Source organism: Diceros bicornis, chromosome 25 (assembly GCF_020826845.1).
Source record: "Diceros bicornis minor isolate mBicDic1 chromosome 25, mDicBic1.mat.cur, whole genome shotgun sequence".
In the NCBI taxonomy this organism is placed as follows: Eukaryota; Metazoa; Chordata; class Mammalia; order Perissodactyla; family Rhinocerotidae; genus Diceros; species Diceros bicornis.
The window spans coordinates 42585998-42609903 of record NC_080764.1 but is presented as its reverse complement, the minus strand read 5'-3'; the positions used below and the strand labels follow the sequence as shown (position 1 = coordinate 42609903).

Sequence of the window (23906 nt, the reverse complement as noted above, 5' to 3'; positions counted from 1 at the left end):
ATGACACGTTCACTGCAGATTGGCTACGTCTCTGCTCCTTGCTGAAGACAGTGACAGAGCAGCCTATCTCTGGGATATCTAGTTTCCTGGCAGAGGGAAAAGTAGACATAGAAAACCATGAGCAGTGTCTTAAATCTTCTGCTCCAAAGGGACACACATCACTTCCGTCTCCATTTCTTTGGAAAAAGTAAGTTCATGGCCTCTGCTGAGTTCAACACAGTGAGGATGTACAACCTTCCTCTAGGAAGAGGCAGCAGATATTCTGCACCCATGAAAACCCCAAATCTAGGAACCATCGATTGTTAGTAAACAGGTGGTAATCATTTTCTAAAGTTATTATAATAAAAATATTTATTTTAATTTTAAAATTACAAAGTATTTCTAACATACAGAAGAGTACAGGGATTAATACAGCAAAGATGCCAGTACTTACCTCCCAGAATTACCAACTGATACCATTTGCCATATTGACTTCAGATCCCTTTGCTAGAGAAGAAATGAAACATTGTAGATGCAGTTGAGGCATCCCGCCAATCCCTTCTCATTCTCTTTTTAAACCCCACCCTTCTAGAAGTAACTCTATTCTGATGCTACAATAAAGAATTTTATGTCTATTCTTTCATATTTGTATTACAAAAGTGCTTTAAAAATATACATAATGTAAAACGTACATATCTTTTTACAAATTACTTTTTCCACTCAACATTATATATTTTAAATGTATCCATGTTGAGGCATACCGATCAGGTTATTTCATCTAAAATATTCGATAGCAGTATGTGATGTGACTAGATCACAATTCATCCATGTTGTTGGAACTTTAGTTTGTTTATAGCTTTTTGTTGTTACAAACAATGGAATGATAAACACCTTTATATGTGTATAAGACAAGAGGTTTTCTAAGATTTATGCCCTCTAAACGATTGAAACACTTTTCCAGAGTGACCTTGCAGAGTTGAAAAAGCTAATTGCTTTGCACATCAAGTTGAAGCTTTACAAATGGCGGCTTCAAAGGGGTAGACTTAACAGGACATGAGACTGTGGACCAGTCTTACCTGAAACCCTCTTGACAGAGAGAACCAGAGGCAGCCTCACAAGACTTTCCTGCGTGACTGAGTTGTGCGTAAAGCAGTGGGAAAATCATCATCCTAAAAAAGGAGCGGTTTTCCTAGGGGCTGTGAGTAGTGTGGTAAACATGGGACTGAGAACAAGCAGACTCGGAGACGCCTTGTGGTTGGATGAGGAAGGCCCAGCAGGGGATGCCAAGGGGGTGGACTTGGTGTCCAAGGAAGTCACAGTAGATGTCAAAAGGAATAATAGGGACTGAACAGCAGAAAGGAAAATGTACGTCTCAGCTGATGTCAATGAACACATAAGGACTGAGGACCAATTTGTCCTTCCCCATGCTCTGACACCAAGCGACTGCAGGGGGGGGGGGGGCTGTAGTGAAATTGCTATTGCTAGCCAGCATCTGTTTCCTGCTTTTTCCATTCTAGCAGAACGCAAATTTTGTTCAGGTGTCAACCCCTCCCCTACAGAGTTCATGTGCTTCAGTGTCAGGGATAGGTCTAAATGGAATAAAGGTAATCCTATATCCCTTGCCAGTAATTGGTCTAGAAATGGACATGTAATGCCATTTGGGCCAATAAGAACTGAGGAAAAATTTTTCCAGGGAACTCTGAGAAACTTCTCTCTTAGTCCTCTGGAAGAACTTCCCAAGAGTTGTTTTTTCTCTTCCTTTGAGGTTGGCTAGTGTGGAACTGTAATTACTGCAGCCTGTGGATAAAAGTGACACGTGGAGTAGGGCAGAACCAAAGGGATTGGAGTGAAAATGAGCTGGAGTCATTGTCCTAATCTGTGCTTCTAGTGATGTGAACTATCAAGTCCCCTTATTGTTTCAACCTGTTTGAATTATGTTTTTAATACTTGCCACTAAAAGTGCTGCTTCTAGAGAGTGGCAGGAATTGTCTGTGTGGTGGGGGGGAGGTCAAATTCACTGATATTATTCTGAATTAACTGAGATTAATTTCAGCCACAAGGTAGAATGAGGGCTTAAAATAGAAATTAATTTCAATCACAGAATATATACAAGAAGTCCTTGCTGTGCACAGTTCTGATACGCACACATGTCAGTTACCAAGTTTAGTTAAATAACACCAGTCCCCCAATCATATGGCTCAAATTTTAGTTACTATGATGTGATATATTAACTGTGAGTAATTGAATAAAAATACAAACTTCACTGCTTTAGTCCACAAATCACTACATAAATAACAAATGCCCATCATGACCAATGACGAATCACATCACTTCTTTCATGGTCCCTTGTTCGTGTACAAAGTCTTTCTGCCCATGCAGACAGCAAAGCATGTAGGTGTGTTACCTCTGCATTTCCCGATAATAAACACACATGGCATTTTATTAAAATGAATACTCGAAAGACAGAATTGGCCAACAAAGACAAAATGAAGCAAAGAAACAACAAGTTTGAATTTGAATCAAACACAAATGTAGTTAGAAAGAAAGAGTAGATAGTGGGGATGTTGACACTGTCACCACGTGAGAGCCTCTAGATATGCAGTCAGAGGCACTTCATGGAGGTGAGCTTATCGCGGTGGGCGAGGAAAGTGGTGGTGATGAAAGCGTGAAGATGCCCCAGAGAAAGCGATGCCTGCAAAACTTCACACTAAATGAACTCTTGGAGCTATTTCATGGAATTGAATGTACCAAGGGTCAAATTTGGAAGCTGACCCAAACTTAGAAAGGAGTATAATCATCCATTAAGACATAGAAAAGACGTCTTGTACTCATTGTCATTTATACAATGAAGAGGTAAGCGCTGTTCAGACTTTCAAGTTTTTTACAAAGGAATAAAACACTTTCATTCCCAATATTTATAACGTTTTAAATTACATAATAAATAAATATTAGTTTTACTATTTTTCATTTCCGTAAATACTTATAGTCAATAGTAAGAGGGTTTTTAATGTTTTAATAAAAATTTTAAAGGTCACAGAATGATTGCAGTTATGCATCCTTGCCTTTGCACCAGCCATTCTCTTTGCCTCAAATGCCCTCCTCCCACCCCTATTTCTTATTCTCTACCTGGCGATCTCATAAGCATTTCCCAAAACCCAGGTCCAATGTTAAGATTGCTTTGCACAGTCTCAGTTTGCTGTGCAAAGAGAGGAGGACTGTCTGTAATAAAGTATAATAAAGTCACAACTTTCTGCACATCCAAGTTTGTGGTGTATAAAATTCATACATCCTGAAAATTGGATAGATATGTACGGACAACTCCTTTAACATTTTGTTAATGGATTTTGCCTTAGCTTGACAAGTGGCACGGCACAGGGACAAGTGTGCTGGACTGGGTTGTTGGCAGCCCTGTGTTCTAGTCCAGCTTTGTGGTTAGGTAGCTGTGTAATCCAAGCCAAGTCACTTAAACCCCTTGCCTCTATTTCCCTTCTGTAGAATGCGGGAGTGGATAACATAATTTTCAAGATTCCTTTGGGCTCTACATTTCCATAATTCTCTACCTTATTAAAGAGAGAAAAATGATGGAGTACCCCTCCCCCAAGACTACTTCCATTTGCATAGCAACAATAAATGTTTACTGAATGAGTAAAAGATCAGCACGACTTTTGTGGGGTGGGGCTATGCATGATTTGATTCTGGTAAGAATCAATGAATGTTTGATTCTGGTGAGGAACTGCTGTTTATCATACTCACTATTTTCATCTTGCCATTGCATACTAAGCCACAGCTGCCCTGATAACTCAAGGTGCCCCTTGAGATACACAGTTATACTGTGTATCCTTCTTCAGCTTGGTGGACCATTTATCCATACACTTGTTGAGCACAGTGCTAGGCCCTAGATGGGAAAAACTTAATTCCTGCCTTGGAGGATCTCACAATGTGGTGGGGAAACCAACTCATTCTACCTGAGGGAGGGACATTTGAGCTGGATTTTGGAAGATGCATATGAGATAGCCTAACAGAGAAAGAGAAATGGGAGTGGGAGGAGGGCATTTTAGGAAGAGGATGGCTGTGCAAAGGCAAGGATACATAAAAGAATATGAAGAATGTGAGCACTGAGAATGGAGTGATTGACAGAGGATGGGTGCAGGAGAAGGAGGGAGGAGGAGTGGTGGAGATAAGACTGCTGGCTTCTGTGTGGAAATTGGAAAACACTCTAGGTATTTCTAGCAGGAAAGCTTTAATAGAGGGAATTAGGTGCTTACAAAATCGCTGGAAGGAAGGGAAAGTAGAAGTCAGGGGATTGTTGTGAAGTGTTTAGATCATGTCACCATGGCTGCTATCCAGAGGTTTGGAGATGCTGTTTCCTCAAGGTGGTTGGGAACAGTATGAAACCACTGCCAACATCACAGCTGGTACATGGTCTTGGACTAGACAGTAGAATAAAGAATGACTGCTGCAAAAACTCAGTCCGCTGCAATCTGTGCATTGGTTGCTCCTAGTGTAAGAAAGCCTCAGCTTTCTTCCTCTCTACCAAATCCTGCATCAGTGCATTTAATTGACAGAATCACTCTAGAAGCTGGTAGTAAAGGGACCTGGGAAATGTAGTTTCCAGGCTTCCAGACCCTGTGATAAAGAACTTAGATGGGGAGCGGAAATGAATGCTGAGGGGCAACACACAGTAACTAGCAGAGCTGGGAAGGCAAGTCAGGGCCAGACAGTGGAGGGACTGGAAAGGCATGCTAACAGAGTCAGGAAAATGCTGCATGGGATGCCACTGAAGGGGTAAAAGCAGGATTGATACAATTCAATTTATTTTATAAGCTTTGGTGGTATGGTCGAGGCCATTCTTCTAAACTAAAAAAAACAAAAACCAAAAAAACAAGCTATACCACAATTATTTATTAAATAACTAATAACTAGTATGTATCTAGAACCATTCAGTGAAAAAATCCTGTAAGTTTTTTTTTTTTTTTTTTAATTATTTGTGGTAACTCATCTACCCATTGATCTTCCCAATTTTTTATTGGGTGCACATTTTGTGGCAGGCATTGTAAATACAGTTAGAAATCATCTATGGTTTTTGACCTTAAGAAGCTAATATCATTTTTCTTATCAGTGAAGACTAAGAAAGTTTTGGAGGGTTGTTTGGTGGATTAATTCATTGCTTCTCAAAGGACCTTCTGCCGAACCCTATTCTTGTAAGATGCTTTAAGAAAAAAATGGTCCTGCTATCAAATCGGTTTAAAAAAATTTGTATGTATACTATATTTCCTCTTGCAAATTTAACTCTCTAATAAATCCTGTAGTAAAAAAAAAAATAGCTGTTTAATTTTCTTTTACCAGGATTACCCACTTTTATTTGACTCTGAATATCTATTAACAATTGAGTTCTTCAGGGCCCAGTTGGGGAAAGACTGGATGCTTGTATAGAAGAGCCAATCAAACTGAAGACTGCCGATGGGCTATTTACAAAAAAGAATTTAGATATGAGAGAATGAAAAGAAGAAAACTTTAGAAAATTTAGCTTTAAGTATGATTTCTTAATTTCAGAAGCATTTTCAAGATAGAAAGACATCAAACTAATCAAACCGATCTTAACACTAAAAACAAATTAATAGCTATCAAAAATTACTTTTATAAGGGTGAGATATTAAGTGCCATAACAATCACCTAGGAAAACGCAAATCTTGGACAACAGAAATTTATAACTGTTTTAACTGTATGTTAAATGGTGAGCTTGGCTGCAACGCTAAATTATAGTAAATGCTGCATTCCAAAGAATGGATACAGGAGGTTTGCTCAGCAGTCGCACAGCCATGGAATCCCTTCACCCACAAAGCCTTGAAAGAGCCTTGAAAGGGTTGAGTGAATGGAAATAGAAATGGATTTTGTGGAGATTTCTTTGGACAGTTATGCTGTGGTTCCCCTCCTCTGCCTCCCTAGAGCCACTAAGGGGAGGTGAGGGGGGTGTTGCTTGCCTCACCTCTTGCCTGCAGTTGGAGAGTGTTCCTGTGCATGACTCTGGCCTGGGGGACCTGGGGTTGTGGGTGGGCTAGCAGCTTTGGCATAGGAGGGAGGGAGAGGCTTCTGGGAGTTTGGCTGGGCCTTCTTTCCAAGAATCAGGGCAAAGGGCACTGGATTTGGGCTTGTGGCAGAGAGAGCCAGCCTGGACTTGTTCTAAATCCCGCCCAAGGGTCTGTGTGGAGTGGACTGCAGGAGAACCAGAAACTGAGGGTGAATAGCAGCTGGAGGAAAATGCACTGCTTGCATCACAGGAAGTTCAGGCAAATGTTTCCACCCGAGGCCTCTGAAGGACTGTCCATAGACACAGCTCAAACAACGGCCAGTCCCACGGTATGAGAAGCCTGCTTATGGCGGTGCCTGTTAAACCGTGGATATCCTGCTGCCTTTCCCACCGCCCTGCTTTGACCTTGCTGGGGTTGGAAATCTAGGCAAGCACACTGAGGAGGGAGAAATGCTCAGCAGAGGCAAAGGAGCACGCCCTCCTTTCTCATCTTAAGTGAGCCCCAGGTGGTGAAGTTTTAAATGCTCATTCCACAAAATGAATTGAGACTTCTTTGTAACTTAAAATGACTATAGAACTTCTATTACTTACAGTCACCAGATAAGTCACAGCACCTAATCTAATGTTCATCCAAGAGCCAGTGTGTTACCCCCATTGACCAGGCTTAAAGAGACACAGGGAGGCAAAACCAAGTTGCTTTCATGATTATCCCATGAGTCTGCTTGTCCAGAGCATGGTTTACACCACTAGAGAGAACAAAGATGGGACACATGTGAGAAGACATTGGTAGATGCCTGCAATACAGCACAACCCTGTTATAATGTAACATGCCCCTAAATATATGCTAGTAAAATCCTAATCCTGGTGTGTGTAGAAGCAAATTTACCCTGGGTTAGTTTATATATGGTTTTATATATGTCTTCTGAGAAGGAAGGCTAGAGACTGGGACAAGAAGAGATGTGTAGGAAAGAAGAGGTCACAATAAAACAAGGGAGGCAAAGCTGAATTTAACTGAATGCCGGCAAAGAGGCAGCCCTGCTGTGGGGGTCCTACAGTTCCTCCCTTCACCATTTTGGGGGCTTCTACTGGGTACCAAGCACAGGGCTTGATATTGAGGTTTCAAGGTTTTCCCTAGCACCTCACAAGTTAGCAGGGGAGACTTGACAACAGTGCAACATAATTGACCTGGAGATACAATGAGCCAAGTAAATCAGATCCAGTCTGCTTGGAGGTTCATTTAAAGGTGAGGGTTAACAATAGAATTTGGCTTTGGACTAAAGGTGGGCATCGGCTAGACTGAGAAGCATTTCACCTTGCAGACATCAAGAGAAGTCGGGGAGGTGGTCTGCATTCACCTGTGATTCTTATATTGGATAAGTATCAGAATCATCTGGAAGCTCCAAACCTCCAGAGATTCTCACTCAGAAATCAGAAGCTCAATAGCATAGTCTCTCAACCCTCCCAAGCCCTCATGGACTCCTGATAACAGTAAATGTTAGGAACCACTGGAAGGTCTCGGCAAAAAGACCTGACTTGGGCTTGAGGGTCTGGTTGGCTGCGCTGCAACTCTTAACAGTTTTATTGAAACACAGATAGTCCACCAACAAACACAACTGTCTTATTAAATGAATTAGTTTTTATTGCTATTTTATAAAGCTTAATATTTTTCTAAAAGAAAAAAATCAGTTTACACACAGTAAAGTTACAAGTAGACAGCTATAGATAATATAGCCATTAGAAAAAAAGAGCAGAACTAAATAATAGGAAAAAAGCAGTATGCAGCAATAAAATTACAACCTACATAAAACTAGCAGTGCAATAGGAGAAGCAGAAAGCAGCTTTACATTGAAAAAAAAAAGTTATTTAAATACAGAAATAGCACCTTATAAAAAGGAATTGAGAAATGTAAACTTGGTAGGTAGATTCAAGTATAAAAGTTATACCCCCAACTCTTGTACCAGCATGAAAGGGTTTCACAAACCCTGGACAGTGTAGGGCACACGCCTCCCTCAGTGCCAACTCACAGCTGCAGTTCCTTAGCAGGATCAGCAGCAATTGTTTTCTTCTACTAAATTACACAGTGATCAACTCACAACGCCACCACGTCTTCCCGCACGAGCACCCACACCCCGCTCAGCGGCTTCCCCACGGTCAGCTGCTCTATGGGCAGCGGGTTCACTTCCTGCCTGAAGCGACCGCTGCTTCCCTCTTCCACCTTTACGGATCACACAGCCACGTTAAGAAGTGGGTTCTGAACACAGGAGTTTGTTCTCCGTTTTCTATTGCTAAGTATGGTCACAGTCATAGCAGTCTCCTCTATGGGGTTGCTTTATTTAACACTCCTCAAGAACTGGGAATTCTCTGAGGTTTATGTAGTCATATCATGGACAGAATTTAAAAAAGATAGCAAAGAAGTTAAAGTAATAAGTGGCGAGCATCCAAGAACGAGGAGGGGAAATCAGTTTGTGTGTACATCTAAATGTAGACCTCTCAAGTGGAATTATTTTGTGGAAGGTCTTAAGCATGGTGTATTTAAAATCCACATACCCTGTGCAGATCTATATGCTGTGTGTCCTGTAATCTACCCGAAAAAGGCATATTTTTATTTGTTTTGATAGGGAACCTATCATATTACTTCAGGGTAATCATTACCATGCAACTGTTGACGATTAGAATCATATTTTTATCTAACTCTAGAGATTGTGAAAAAGGGAAAAAATACCATATTCTAAACTTTAAAAGTTTAGTGTTGATAAAAATTTTATATAATAGCAAATTTATTTAATCTGGCTACCTACCTCAAGTTTTCAAAAATCTTGTGGGGGTAATAAGGCTAAGATTTTCCTGTAGTTAATATAAAGCTACCTTACTCAGACTCCCAGAGTCTCTTAAATTAATATTTTTATTCTTTCATAAAACATTTTATTGGGTCCAAAAATAAAAATAAAATAAAACCCTACACCAAGATTCCAAATCTAAGATAGAAGTTTAAAAAAAGAGAAAGGAATAAAGAAAGGAAGGGAGGGAGGAAGCCATTAATTACGAAGAGAAGAGAATGAGGTAAATATCAATAAATCTAGGAATACAAAGATCTGTCTGCTACTTCAGGAAACCCTAAAGTAATACGATTTAACTAAGGGATACTGCGTTCATGCTAGAACAATGAACCCCTGCACTCACCATTCTTATTTTTCAGAAGTAGTCTGAAAAGTAACTCTGGTTTGAATACTCTTGGATACTGAACATAATGTGTCCATTTTCCCTCTTACCCTTCTGAACATGAAGAAAAAAAGTAAAGGAAAAAATAAAAGAATCACCTATTGTCCTATATCAATTTCTACACCGTTACTCTTCAGAATTCCACTGAAAAGTCCCATCCAGGTTCTGGTTTTCCATATAATTACTTTCTACCATCCTGATTTATTCAATAAACAGCAATTGTTAGAAGGCACCCATACCTGATACTCTCCAGTCAACATTTAAATAAAACACCACAGGGCCATGTAGTGAAGGAGACTGCACATGAACACTGAAACCTCATCGCTCACACAGCTACCAGAGAGGCAGCCGCTCAGCTGCTGAGTCCATCTTGGTTCTCGTGCCTAGAGAGGTCAGCACAGTCCATCAGAGCAGGTGTGTCTTTCACAGTTATTTTGGTCTTGACATTCTGTCATGCGAATACATTTATCCACATTTTTACTAGGTTGTAAAGTAAGCGCAGGGCAAATTATAGGAAAAAAGTATAAACATTCAAGTCGTCATACCCTGAAAAACACGTGTTTTGCTGTAGTTGTAAACTTTTTGCACTAAATCCCATTTCAGGAACAAAATAAATAATACCATAGGATTCACAACTGAAGCTGGCTTCCTGGTGAAGCCTAAGGAAGCAGTAGCTTTTTTAAACTGCAGAGAGGAAGTTTCTCTCGCCACAGATCTACTCAGGGCGAGGAGAAATACATGTCAAGAATGCTCACCCAGGTTAAGTGCTAGACAGGCCCCCCCTTTAGAGAAATCACGGGTCCCACAGCCTGTTCAGATCTACTTCCAGCAATAAGAGGATTCTTGAATCAAACCACAAAAGTCAGTCAGCGCTTTCACTGTGACACCACGCACAGTCTGGACTCTAACTAGTATTAAATGCACAATTAATAATAATTACTTTCAGGAAAATAGATGACTCATCATGATGGGAAGTTGGCATTAGAACCAGTGGGTGAAAGGGAGGAAGGGTGCGTGTGAACGCCGATGGTTTCCATTCCGCCTAGGACGTGACCCGTGCACGGGGAGATTCGGGTGGTTTGTTCCCAGCCCGCCTGGCAGTGTCAGGTTAGTCAGCCCCGCCGCTGGGTATTTCGAGTCTCCTCTGTGCCGAGCTGGTGTTTCGTGACTGGTTTCTTTCTCTTCTCCTAAGGACAGGGTCTCCAAGGCTGCCAGGGGTCTTGAAAAATGTCTCACGATGTGTGCGTCGGATGCTCTTGGGGGTCACTGGAGCTGGTGACTAAAAAAGAGAGAAAGCGTAAGTAAAAACAGAAGTGAAGTGAAATTGCTCTCAGTCTCTGACCTGGAAGCCATCTCTCGACTGTGTCATTGAGATCGTGACGCAGGCGGTCCCTCCTCACACTCACCCGATTTATCTCCTGCACAACCCTTATCCCAGCTGGAAATTAACTGATTTATTTTGTGTGCAAAAAGGCAGCCTAGCACACAGGTTACAAGCACAGCACTGGCACCTGCCATAGCTAGCTGTGTGACCGAGGGCAAACTACTTAACCAGTGTGTCCCTCAGCTGGGGGACATCCATATAAGGGGATGATAAAGACCAACCTCACAGGGCTGTAAGAATGAAATGAGATAATATTTATAAAGCACTTCAGACCATGCTAGGCAAATAGGAAGTGCATGTGTCTTGGCTTCTTTTGTTTACTTGCTGATACTTATCCTCTCACCTTAAATGTTAAGTATTTATCCCCTCAGTGTGCCCAAAAAGGGCAGGGGCCATTATCCTGTTTACTGTTACCTCCTCACTGCCTAGATCAGTGCCTGGCCTGTAACTGGTGATCAAAAAGCATATGTCATGTTACAATCACCTTGTTTAAAAACTAACATGTTTATTTCAGTGTCTAGCAAACTTTTGAGCCTCTGAATAACTTGTCTAAAATATTTTTGGCCACAACATAACTCTTTCTCTGGGAGAGAAAGTAATTACTCTGAACAATGCCTAATGCCTAATAGGAATTCAACAAATACTGACTGACTCAACTATAAATGGATTTTGGGGGGGAAAATACAGTACTGATTAATTTATATTGATTATATACATTCATATATGTACATTTGTATATATTTTATCTGAATATATATATCCATTCTCTTCTAAACACAGCGTTTTAAGAAATGACAAATGCTAAAAATCTTTGTGTTAGTATCAAGACTTCCATTTCCCTTGACTGTTTCAATAGCTGTACAATTAAAATTCAGGGTGGTCTCCTTTATTGACCTAATGAAATGAAAGCTTGGAGAAATCATCCAAATATTCAGCATTCATCAAAAATCCCCCTGGATTTTGCCTAAAATATGTTGCTCTAATTTTAAGAAACAAATTGACAACTAAAAAATGTTTTTGTCTTTAAAGCAGAGGATCTCCTGCCTTAAGTCTCCATGCTTTCTAAGTAAGCAGATAACTCTGGGTCTACAGCGGAAGCCGGGGAGAACTTGACCGAGGGCCCCTGCCCTACAGCCATGTCACTAAAATCGAAGCTCATCAAATACAGGCACACCCCATCACAGAGTGAGGAGCCTTCCTGTACCGAATTGGAATGAAACTTCAGGACTTACCTGTTGTAATTTTACTGCAGAGACCGGATGTCCCCCGTAAACGGGGGATTCAGGCTGGATGATGTGTGATCTTGACATCACTGGACTCAGGTTAAGTGAGTGTGGACCCTGAAGCTGAGGGTCTGTGGAGGGGAGTGTTGAGGAGTTTGGATTAACCATGGCTGCAGGGCTGATGAGAAGGTGAGCTGTTGATCCGAGGCCAGGCAGGCCAAAATTCATAGGTCCCGAGTTTGGGAGAGCGCCAAGGGCAGAGGACACTGGTCCAGGCATTGTGGGAGAACAGAGAACAGGAAAAGGGCCCAGCGTCGGAGGTGGTAAGACCATGCAAGGAACACTGAGGGACGGCAGCTGACCTGAAGAGGGTCCCACGGCATGGGGGTGCTGACTGCCAGATAAGAGCACATTGAAACCATTGAATCCTGAAACAGAAGCAGAGCAACGGGAGTCAACACAACATGACCATACCGTTCACGCTCACATCCTTCATAGCCCTTCATATGGGAGCCCCGCCTGGCCAGGTCACGCCCTCTGTGCTCTCCCAGCCCCACGCCGCTTCTTCCCAGCAGTGCCCACGACTGAAACCCCACGTCTACTGTGTGGTCACTTGGTGGATGCCCTGTCTCCTGAGAGGGTTTATGAACGTGAGTTCACTAAACCCAAATCGAGGAGGAAAGTGAACTTGGATGGGAAAAATTATATCTTTATTTTTACGAACTTCTAACTGAAATTTATATTTCTCTCAGTTAAGATCACAGGCAACAAGTCACACCAGTATTAACAGTGCCTTGACTCTGTCCCTAATAAAAAGCACAGATATATTCATAGAACATGACGGCTAGGGCAGATTTCTTAAGACTGTTAAGCTCAGCACAACTTTGAAATTACGAGAGGCCTTGCTGTCAGATCTTTTTATTACTATAATTTAGAAAATTATTTTTCTAACTGTTTTTCAATATAATTGGCTTCAATCCTATGTATTTAATTCTATGCATTTGCAAACATCCAGAGGAGGAATCCATGGGCTTCACCATAGTGTTAGAGGGTCCAGGGCCCAGGAGAGCTAACATTCCCAGTGCCGGGCTGCCGTCTTCCTTCAGCAGGCCTGAGTCTGCTTTTATTCCTCGGTGAATCCACCACACTGAGTATTACGCTTAGATAAACCCTCAAAAATATTTGAAGGCATAAAGAGTGTTTTCTAGATAAGTGAATAACAACAAACACCTACTTAATCTGTGAAGCGAACAAGGAATTGAGGAAAACCAGTTTGAGTCTCTTTGCATCAAGAGCAGCTTCATGCACACAGTGTGGATCTTAAAAATTAGGTCTCTGTTATATTTCAGCTTTATTTCACAGTAGTAACAGCATTTGAGTCTTATAAGTGTCAGGCACTATCATTCTAATTGCTCTAGATTATCTTATTAAATTTAATTCAATTTTCACAGTACCCCCATGAGGCAGGTGCTATTATTATTGCTGTTTTATCAGTGAGGACGGCTGAACACTCATCTTAAGTTCATGAAGATATTAAGTAGTTTTAGTCCAGCCCTCTCACTCCAGAGGCGGCACTCGACCACAAGCACAGGCTCCGTACTCTGGGTATTCATGAGATCAGCAGGCCAGCTGCACCGAGTGGCCTATAGGTTCCTATTGTTCAACTGAACCAATGCCAGATTCAGCTGAATTATAAAAGTTGAATCATCGTTTGAATTTGATGTGCTTTTTTACCAAGTAAACTTTAACACATTTTTTCTAAAAATCACCTTCCTTAATTATTTTCCCAATATCCTTGAGGTTGGTGAAACTGAAAGCAGCCTCGACCTTCATTTCACAGATGGAGAAAACTCGGGGCAAAGGGTAAAATGACTCACAGCAGCTCATCAATGAACTACTTGTGTCAGGTGACGTAGACAGAAATTTAAAAATCCAATTTACGATCCGACTCCCCCAAGGGACTCTACGACGTGAGGACACCCTTACCGGCCGGCGACTGCACATATAGATACTGCAGCAGAGAGGGCTCTTTGGTGCTTTCATTTTCTTTTGAAGGCTTTTCAATCTCTGAATTTCTGGAAGGATTTCCCCACTCAGAAGAAACGAAGCAGTTTGCTGTAGCCTTTCCCAAAACCTCCTTTCCAGCAGGGAGTTGGCCATTTCTCTGAATGTCTTCAAGGGGCACAGACCCCCCGTTACCCACGGTCTTGGGAGAGGCCATGTCTGTGGAATCTGAGGGTTTCTAAGCACAACCAAACCAGGAACCAGGAAAGTGAGTCAAAATCCCAGCAGTAAATCTTAATAACAGCTTCTTCAACACAGCTAACAAACAAACAGAAAGGGCAGACCCGGCCATGTGCTACACCAACTGTGCATCAGTGTTCAGTCATGTTCATAGGAATGGTCTAAATTCAGCGTCATGTCACGTGCTTCTGCAGGCTTGTGATTCTCAAGCATAGAGATGACGGAGATTTTAACAATGGGAAACTGGCCATGGTGTTGAGACTGTGAAATATCTGAGCTGCTAACACACAAAGGGGGTTGATGGCGCAGCCTTTTAGGGGCCTGATAAGAATTGTGGGGCTGGCCCAAAGCCGTCCTGGTCATCTAAGACATATACTGGTCAGTCCTTCACTGCTGTTCTGCAAGAATTATATACAAAGTATATAGTTTGTATGTACTGTATATACCAGGCCATATACAAAATTAGAAAAATTCAGTCTGGCAGGAGAAAGGCATAGAGGAGAAAGGGTCTTACTGAAGGGACTGATTTCTGTGAATTATGCACAGCTGACCCACCACAAACTGCTGTCACGACAGTGCTTCTCTGAGTTTTACTGGCCATATCTTATTAACCTCTGAATGGCCACTAAGCAGGAGAGGTGGACAGCTCATATAATTTTGTTCTTTTCATTTTGTAGCTAGAGAAACGCGATCTCTGTCAGCCACAAGAACTGACAGAAACCCTGAGAGCCAGACAGCACCCACATCCCCGCCTCTGGAACTTAGGTGCCTCCTGGATTAAGAAGATGATTTCAGTGATCTCGACTTGTTAAAGAAAAAAAAGGAAAGTTGTCCCTCGGTGTCCACAGGGGATTGGTTCCAGGACCCCTGCAGATACCAAAATCTGGGGATGCTCAAGGCCCTTCCATAAAAAAGTGTAGTATTTGCATATAACCGACGCACATCCTCCTGTCCACTTTAAATCATCTCTAGATTACTTATAATACCTAATGCAATGTAAATGCTATGGAAATAATTGTTATACTGTATTGTTCAGGGAATAATGACAAGAAAAAAGTCTGTACATGTTCAATACAGACACAACCATCACAGGCCTTCAACCCTGCGGATACGGAGGGCTGACACAAACACGTTTACAGTGATTATCTCTGTGTGGTGGGATTATGGGTAAGTTTTTTTTTCTTTATACTTTTTAGCATTTTACGCAAAATGTGACTTTTATAAAAATCACTTATCTTTTTTACAGTACTACTTTATGGCAAAGTTTTTTGGGAGAGCCAGTCCTGGGCTTAATTATACAAGTGACACATGAAATATTCCAGCCCTAGTAGCTTATTAATATCTGTGTGTCTTTATTAGGGAGAAGCTCTGGGTTAACAGCGTCACCAAGCATGACCACCTAAACTCCCTTACCTTGGGCATGACAAGGGACAGAGGGCCGTCTTCACAGTCCCTACTTTGTCTTTTAGTGGCTGGCTCCTCCTCCTCCTGGGGCTTCCTCTCCTCACTGAGGCGCTTCTGAACTGAGGGTGTTGATGACTGCTCTGCTGCTGCTGTGACTTCCGAGCTTCTGCTGTCCCTCTCTGATGCAGACTCTGAGGACAGTCCCTCCTGTAGGCTCCCATACAGCATGAACAGTGAGGTGGAGGGCACGTACACCATGGGCTGGCCGGCCAGCAGGGCTGGCTTCAGGCTCTCCACATCCGAGGCTGCAGAAGCCCGTGAGACAACGCCTGCTGGTCCATTCAGACCATTCTGCACGGAGAAGGCCTGCAAGTCCCTTTGAGCCACAGAGAATACTTGGTGGGCCAAAGGACTCACACAATATTCTGAGTCAACAGAGAGGACAGGGAAAGGAGCAGCAGGGTCCAGGCTGCTAGATGGAGGTGTCACTTTCTTACTGGCAAAGGATTTCCCCCTGGAATAAAAAGAAACATAATGGGCACCATCAAGTTACCACATCCTACCAACTCCTGACTCTGCTTTCCTGAAGGGAGACAGACCACAGTACGAGTGAGATAATACTGCTCAGGCTGATAGGAAAGGGCACCCCCTAGCACACATTAGCTGACCCCAGAGGCAGATGACCAGGTCTAACCTGACGGATGGTTAGGGAGGGGTGGGGGAGCCATGTGGGGTGTGCTCTTGGGGAGGAGCCAATACTGGCTCCTCCCTGCCTTTCCACACCTGTTACCAGTTACCCAGCACATACCCATTACCAGGCATATAGATGCTAATAATTAGCATAATACCATAATAATTACAGATACTCTCATCCCTCCCCCCCAGTTTACTAGGGAGGAAAACCGAAGCTCAGAGGCTAAGCGCACTGCTGAAGGTCACTGAGCTGGGCCTCACACTCAGTCACCGTGGGAGGTCCTGGGTGGATGACAGAGACTGGACCGACTTTGCTTTAAAGGACACATCTAGTTGGTCTCCACGGTGAGATAAATGAAGTGGGCAGTGAGTGAGGAAATAAACTTATCTGCAAAATTATTATTTTCTGTCATTCTTGTCCCATTCTGCTCAGTATTACTGCAGAATTTCTGGGCAGCACACATTCAAAATTAAGTGTATAAATAAATTATAACTCATCAATATGTGAGTTATAAACAATGTCTGGACCTTCTATACAGAAAAATTTCCAAATATTGTTTAAAAACATGTCCATATTTTTAGTATAGTTCTGGAAGTAATTGAAGAGAATCCTTTTATGACTCCTTTAAGAACCAGTAAACAGAGGTCAGGGATTTCTCTCCACCTTTCTGACGGAATCTCTGAGACCTATTTTGCCCACAGTCTTGTTGTCCACTGGGCTGCAGAGATGAGTGAATCTCTCAGCCAGGCCCCTCTGAATGGGGAACGGCTGTGACTCAGCTCTGTGACACTCAGCATGCCCGCACTGAGCAGACTGCCCACCACCCTACCTCTGGCCTCCACCTTCAAGCTCCCCACCTCCACCAGTAACATCGCCATCGCCTGAACCCAGGTGTCCTCTGTGATGCCTCTTTCTACTCTGGTGAGTTTGCTGCCTCACTGTCTTACAGTGATTTCCACTTCTTTCCATCTTCAGCTGACACGGCTCAGATCTGCACCACAGTGGACCAGAAAGACTGCCAGCACCCAGCTCTGAGACCTGCTCATCAGGAGCCCTCTCCACTCCCAACCCCACCTGCTTCACGCAGCCAGCAGGTTGTCTCCCGTAACTCTACAATAGTTCTCTCCTGTCTGGCTGATAAATCCAAACTCTTCGACCTGGCTTTCAAAGCTTTTTGCCAACTTGACCTACTTACCTCCAACACCCCAAGCTCTTCTTATGAATGATATCTCCTTTTACCACCCTCTTTGGACAAATCATCAGCGCTAAACTCATCAGCGTATTGTCCCCCCGCTCCCTGACCCTGCGTCTCAATCTGGTTCTTCCCACGTCTGTCATTAAAACCTCTCCTGTTCCCTCTTCAGCACTTCCTCTGATGACATGTGATTTCCTTCAAAATCAGACCCAAAATTTGAGTCAGATGGCCTGGGTTTGAATTCCCCATGTCACTCATTAGCATTGTGACCTTGGGTAAGTAAGTTAACCTCTCTGAGTTTCAGTTTCCTCTCTGTAAACTGAGGATAACAGTACCAACCTCAAAAGACTATTGTTATGATTAGATGAGTCACTATAATAAAACTTTTGTAACAGTACCTGGTAGTTCATAAACAAAGTTAGCTATGACAATGTCAAAGTGATTCATGGGACTGATGCATCATTTCTCACGGTCACATTAGCAGTGAATTGTCTTTTTTCAGTGTATTTTGTCTTTTTATTTTTTTTCCTATAAACTCTCATAGCTTAGGGGATAAATTTTTCATACTTTTGTGTCCCTGATGCTATATCCTGCACAGTGTTGGGCACAAAAGGGAAACTTATAACATTCTTAATAAACAAATGGCTGACTTATGAGCAAGATTGCCAAAATTTACCTTTTGATGGGTGGCATTTCAATTTAGTCAAAGTTAACCCTAGGAAATAGAAAAGAATACACTTGGAGTTTTTAAAGACCACTCACTGTGAATTGTCTTCTATTTTCTGTCGGTAAACTGCTGCCAGACTTCCAATTTCTAAGGAGTAGCCACCTGATCCTGAAAAGAATAATGAAGGTCTAACAAATATAGCAAAGATGTATACACACCTATGATATACAGCAGGATGCCTTATTCACAGCTCCAGGATTATAAGACTATCTTAAACCCGTTCTGGTTTTGATTCAAAGAGAGAAATTTCCAGAAGCTAGCTGTTAACAGTGAATTCAGGTCTCATCAAGAATTAGTAAGAAAACAAAACCAGTGTTGCTTGTAAGTCTGATGAATTTCTGAGATGCATCCAACAGGCCAACCATGGCAGACCCATTGATCTTCAAGGCTGACTAGGATCAATTTCAGGCATGTGGCCAGGTTCATGTGAAGTCACCAACTCTTTCACCCGCAATAATCATTTCACTTCAGTCAAGTGAAAAAACAGACATGGCCTAGAGAGTAAGGTCACTGCAAGGGCAGGGCTACAATTACATGGTGACTGACAGATTCCGTGGATTAAGTAAAGGCTGTTACCTGGTTCTTCTCTGTAAGGGCTGCTGGGTTCCGAGTTCACCTTCCTCTGGATCCTCTCAGAAGCCTCAACTGTGTTAAAGGAACCATGTCGAGCCAGCCTCTGTTTTGCACAGACTTGAATCTGGCCATATGTTTCTCTTTTCAATTCTGGTAAGACAGATGCAGAAACATCCACTCGTTCTTCATCTAAATAAATGAGAGAATTGGTAGTGTTATTATACAGCTATAATTCAGGATAATTTTAGCCTTTTTAAGATATGGCTTTGAGAGCCTATAATTGTAATGGAGCTACACTACAAATTAAAAACTAAGACAATCAAAGGAATTTTATGAGCTTTGTCTCAAACTCCAATTTCTTTCGATGTATCAATTTTTTTTAAAGTTACTGAGTAACTATAAAGTGAGACTGAATCCATATATATTCTAAAATTATCCAAACTACAACAAAAGTAGAGCAAGATGTTCTTCAACCCAAATTAGAATAGACCTGACATTTCAGATGCTTTCTTTGGGCAGAGATATCAAAGGAAAACCCAACCATGCTCAGCCCAACATGCATATTTTGAGATTTTTAACATTAATTGAGATCAGTCTCCTATGCCATAGCTCTAGGGCAATGAGTATAAGAGTCTCTATTTTCTATCATTTTTTATTATTTCTTTCTTATGCAGTAGGAGGCTGAGTTACTAAGTGACCAAAGGGAGAAGGTCAGCAGAAACCTCATGGCTGAAATACCACAGAACAGTGAGGATAACAGAAGCCTGGGCTCTGGAGGCCCATTTTATGCTTAAAGAGCCTGTGTGAAGTCAGGACAGAACTTTCCATATAGAACCAGGCCTACATTTCTATATAGAAATAGTCTCTGTTGCTCAGATAGTCATTCCTACTGTTTTCTGTTGTGCTATCTTTTTCTAAGTTTAAAGCATGCACATTTTAATTACAAGACTGACTGAAAGGCCCAGCTAGATTTACATTTTCTAAAACATACAAAAATTGAAAAAGAAAATCACCTTTATGGCTTTCATTTTCTTATAACAAAAACCCAACAAATGTTCTTTTTAGAAAACCAGAAATTACAGAATCAAAATGAAGAAAACGGGTCAACACAGTAACAGGGATCATATTTACCCTCCTTCCTGAAACAAAACATTGGACAAAACACATAGAACAATGGCTCTCAAGACATCGGACATCAGGACATGAAGGACAGTGATCCCTAAAGACAGGACTCCCATGAGGTGACCTCTGTGATGCTCAGCTTACTGCCTGGAGAATGTTTCCAGCGTGGGTGCAGAGAAGGGGACCTAGACAGAGCCTTGAAGTCTCCCCAAGTTGAGGATGGAGTTGGGAGTCCAGGAGAGCCAAGGCAGCTGGAGTTTGCAGGGCACTGGAGAGAGAAGCCGAACAGAAAGAGAATGCTGGAGATCTGCAGAGCGTCCCCTCAAGGATTGCGTGGAGTACTCATCATGTGAGAAAACTACCCAAGCCAGAGGAAAAACCCCTCCAAAGGAGAAGGAGGAATAGTGTCTACAGCTTCTACATGGCTGGGAATAGTCTGTGGCCAACAGCCAGAGGGGAAAAATCTCATAATTCATGGTCATTGGTTAGAACACTAAAAAGGTGTTGCCTCAGTAGTGGGGCAATGTATTCAAGACCAAATGCTGATAGGGTCCTGCTTAAAAGCTTAAAAGCAAGACCTGAAAGGATCACTATTCCCAAATAACTTCACTGCATCCCAGAACAAAGCTCAAGAACATTCTTAGGAAGACAGAAATATCTACCATCTAACAATATGTAATTCTCAGTGTCTGGTATATGATTAAAAATTACCAGGTCAGGCCGTTCCCATGGCTTAGTGGTTAAGTGCGCGCACTCCGCTACTGGCAGCCCGGGTTGGGATCCCAGGCGCGCACCAACGCACCGCTTCTCCGGCCATGCTGAGGCTGCGTCCCATATACAGCAACTAGAAAGATGTGCAACTATGACATACAACTATCCAATGGGGCTTTGGGGAAAAAAATGGAGGAGGATTGGCAATAGATGTTAGCTCAGAGCCGGTCTTCCTCAGCAAAAAAAAAGAGGAGGATTAGCATGGATGTTAGCTCAGGGCTGATCTTCCTCACAAAAAAAAAAAAAATTACCAGGTACACAAAGAAGCAGGGAAATATAACACACATTAAGGAGAAAAATCAATTGAAACGGTCCCCAAAGTGACATAGATTATAGAATTAGTAGACAAGCACATTAAAATAAATATTATAATTGTATTCCATAAATTCAAGAAACTAGAGCAAAGACTGACCAAGTAGAGACATTGAAAATATAAAAGCCCAAGTCAAACTTCCAGCAATAAAAACTACAGTGTTGGAGATGAAGATACAACAATGTGGATGAGATTAATGACAGATTAGATGCTGCAGAAAAAAACTGTAAACTTTAAGACACAGCAATAGATACTATCCAAAATGAAACAGAAAGAAATGAACAAAACATCAGTGAACTGTGGGACAACTTCAAGCAGCCAAATATAAGTGTAACTAGGGTCAGGAGAGGTGGGGACAGAAGAAATAATGGCTGAAAATTTACCAAATTTGATTAAAAGTTTAACATAGATCCAAGAAGCTCAACAAACCCAAGTACAAGAGACATGAAGAAAGTACACCAAGGCACACATAATCAAATTGCCTAAAAACGGTCATAAAGACACATTACACACAGAAGAACAGTATGATGGTAGATTTCTTGTCAGAAACAATGCAAGCTAGAAGACAGCAGAGAAACTTTAAAGTAGTGAAAGAAAAAACCGTCAACCTAGAATCCTTTACCCAGCAGAAATATCTTTCAAAAACAAAGGCGAAATAAAGACATTTTCAGACATACAACAGCTAGAAGAATTCATCACTGGCAGACCTGTTACAACATTACAAGAAATGTTAAAAAAAGTCCATTAAGCCAAGAAAAATGATAACAGATGGAAACCTGCATCTACAAAGAGGAACGACAAGCACTGGAAATGGTAACTACATGGGTAAATATCAATTTTTCCCCCTTATTAAAATCCCTTTAAAAGACAATCAGAGGCCAGCCTGATGGCATAGCGGTTAAGTTTGCACATTCCGCTTCAGCGGCCCGGGGTTCCCAGGTTGGGATCCCAGGCTTGGACCGACGCACTGCTTGTCAAGCCATGCTGTGGCAGCGTCCCATATAAAGTAGAGGAAGATGGGCACAGATGTTAGACCAGGGCCAATCTTCCTCGGCAAAAAGAGGAGGATTGGCAGCAGGTGTTAGCTCAGGGCTAATCTTCCTCACACACACACAAAAAAAGGACAATCAGAAGCTTAAAGCAAAAATAACAGTGCATTGTGGGGTTTATAATATACAGAGCAGAAACATGTTTGGCAACAATAGTACAAAGATCAGGCAGGGAGAAATGAAAGTATGCTATTGTAAGGTTCTTATACAATATAAGTAGTATGATATTACTTGAAGGTAGCCTGTGATAAGTTAAATGTGCATACTTAAACTCTAAAGCAGCCATTAAAATAACATAACAAAGAGTTATAGCTAATAAGCCAATAAAGGTAAAACGGAAGCATAAAAAAACTTAATAAATCCAAAAGAGGGGAGAAAAAGAGTAAAAAGTAACAATGAGCAGATGGGACAAATTGAAAACAAACAGCAAGATGACAGACTAAAATCCAAATATATCAATAATCACATTAAATGTAAATGGTCTAAACACCCAATTAAAAAGCAGAAATTGTCAGATTAGATTTAAAAAAGCCTCAACTAGGGGCCGGCCCATGGCCTACTGGTTAAAGTTCTGCATGCTCCACTTCGGCAGCCCAGGTTCACGGGTTCAGATTCTGGGCGCAGACCTATACCACCGGTCAAGCGATGCTGTGGTAGCGACAATCTTCCAAAATAGAGGAAGATTGGCACAGATGTTAGCTCAGGGACAATCTTCCTCAAGTGAAAAAAAAACAAACAGCAAGATTGGCAATGGATGTTAGCTCGGGGCAAATCTTCCTTAGGAAAAAAAAAAAAAAAATCCTCAACTAACTATACACTGCCTATCAGAAACTCATTTCAAATATAGAGGCCAATAGTTTAAAAGCAAAAGGATGAACAATATACACTATGCTAACTAATCAAAAGAAAGCTGAAGTGACTATATTACTATCAGATAAAGTAAATTTTAGAGCAAAGAATATCGTCAGGCATAAAGAGGGTCATTCATAATGATAAATGGGTCAATTCATTAAGAAGACAAAGCAATCAATCCTAAATGTTTATGCACCTAATGACAGCTTCAAATACATGAAGCAAAACTTGACAGAACTGCAAGAAATAGACAAACCTGCAATTATAATCAGAGATTTCAACATTCCTCTATCAATAACTGATAGAACAAGTAAACATAAAATCAATACAGATATAGAATAATTAGATAACACTATCAACCAACTTGACCTAGTTGTCATTTATAGAACATTCCACCCAACAAAGCAGAATATACATTCTTTTTAAGTGCACATGGAATATTTACCGAGATAAACCATAAAACAAGCCTCAATAAGTTTAAAAGTTTCAAGTTATATAAAGTATGTTCTCTGGCCACAAGGAATGAAATTAGAATCAATAGGAAAAAGATATCTGGAAAATCCCAGGATATTTGGAAACTATATAACACACATCTAAATAACTTGTCAATCAAAGAAATCTAAAGGGAAATTGCAAAATATTTTAAATTGGAAGACAATGAAAACACACATATCAAAATTTGTGGGACAGAGATAAAGCAGTACTCTGAGGGAAATTTATAGCACTAGATGTCTATTAGAAAAAAAGAAAGGTCTCAAATTAATGACCTCCACTTCTACCATAAGAAACTAGAAAAAGAGCAAATTGAACTCAAAGTAGAAGAAAGGAACTAACAGAAATAAACTGAATAATAGCCCTAAGCTATTAAAGAAATTGAATCTGTTGTTAAAAGCCTTCTCACACAGAAAATTGCAGGCCCACATGGCTTCACTGGTGAATTCTACTGTATAAAGACGTGTATGTGAATATTCAGTGTAGCTTTATTTGTAATAGTCAAAAATTGGAAATAATGCTAATGTCCATCAAGTGAATGAATAAAGAATGATATATCCATACAATGGAATACTCCTCAGCAATAAAAAGGAAAAAACTATTGATACATACATACTACAACACGATTAATCTCAAA

At 41.3% G+C, this 23906-nt stretch overlaps 1 protein-coding gene across 3 annotated transcripts in view; it reads right to left on the bottom strand.

Moving 5' to 3' along the window:
- Window positions 1-7629: 7629 nt before the first annotated feature.
- The window catches only part of E2F7 (E2F transcription factor 7), a 39604-nt gene continuing 23327 nt past the window's right edge, over window positions 7630-23906 (bottom strand). For all 3 annotated transcript variants that reach the window (XM_058568739.1, XM_058568741.1, XM_058568740.1), the window contains 6 exons: window positions 18674-18859; window positions 18133-18205; window positions 15491-15995; window positions 13820-14075; window positions 11843-12261; window positions 7630-10505 (listed from right to left, as the gene is read on the bottom strand). In XM_058568739.1, coding sequence (XP_058424722.1) covers window positions 10335-10505; window positions 11843-12261; window positions 13820-14075; window positions 15491-15995; window positions 18133-18205; window positions 18674-18859 — 1610 coding nt within the window. In that variant the 3' untranslated portion in view covers window positions 7630-10334. The remainder of the gene's footprint in view (window positions 10506-11842; window positions 12262-13819; window positions 14076-15490; window positions 15996-18132; window positions 18206-18673; window positions 18860-23906) is intronic.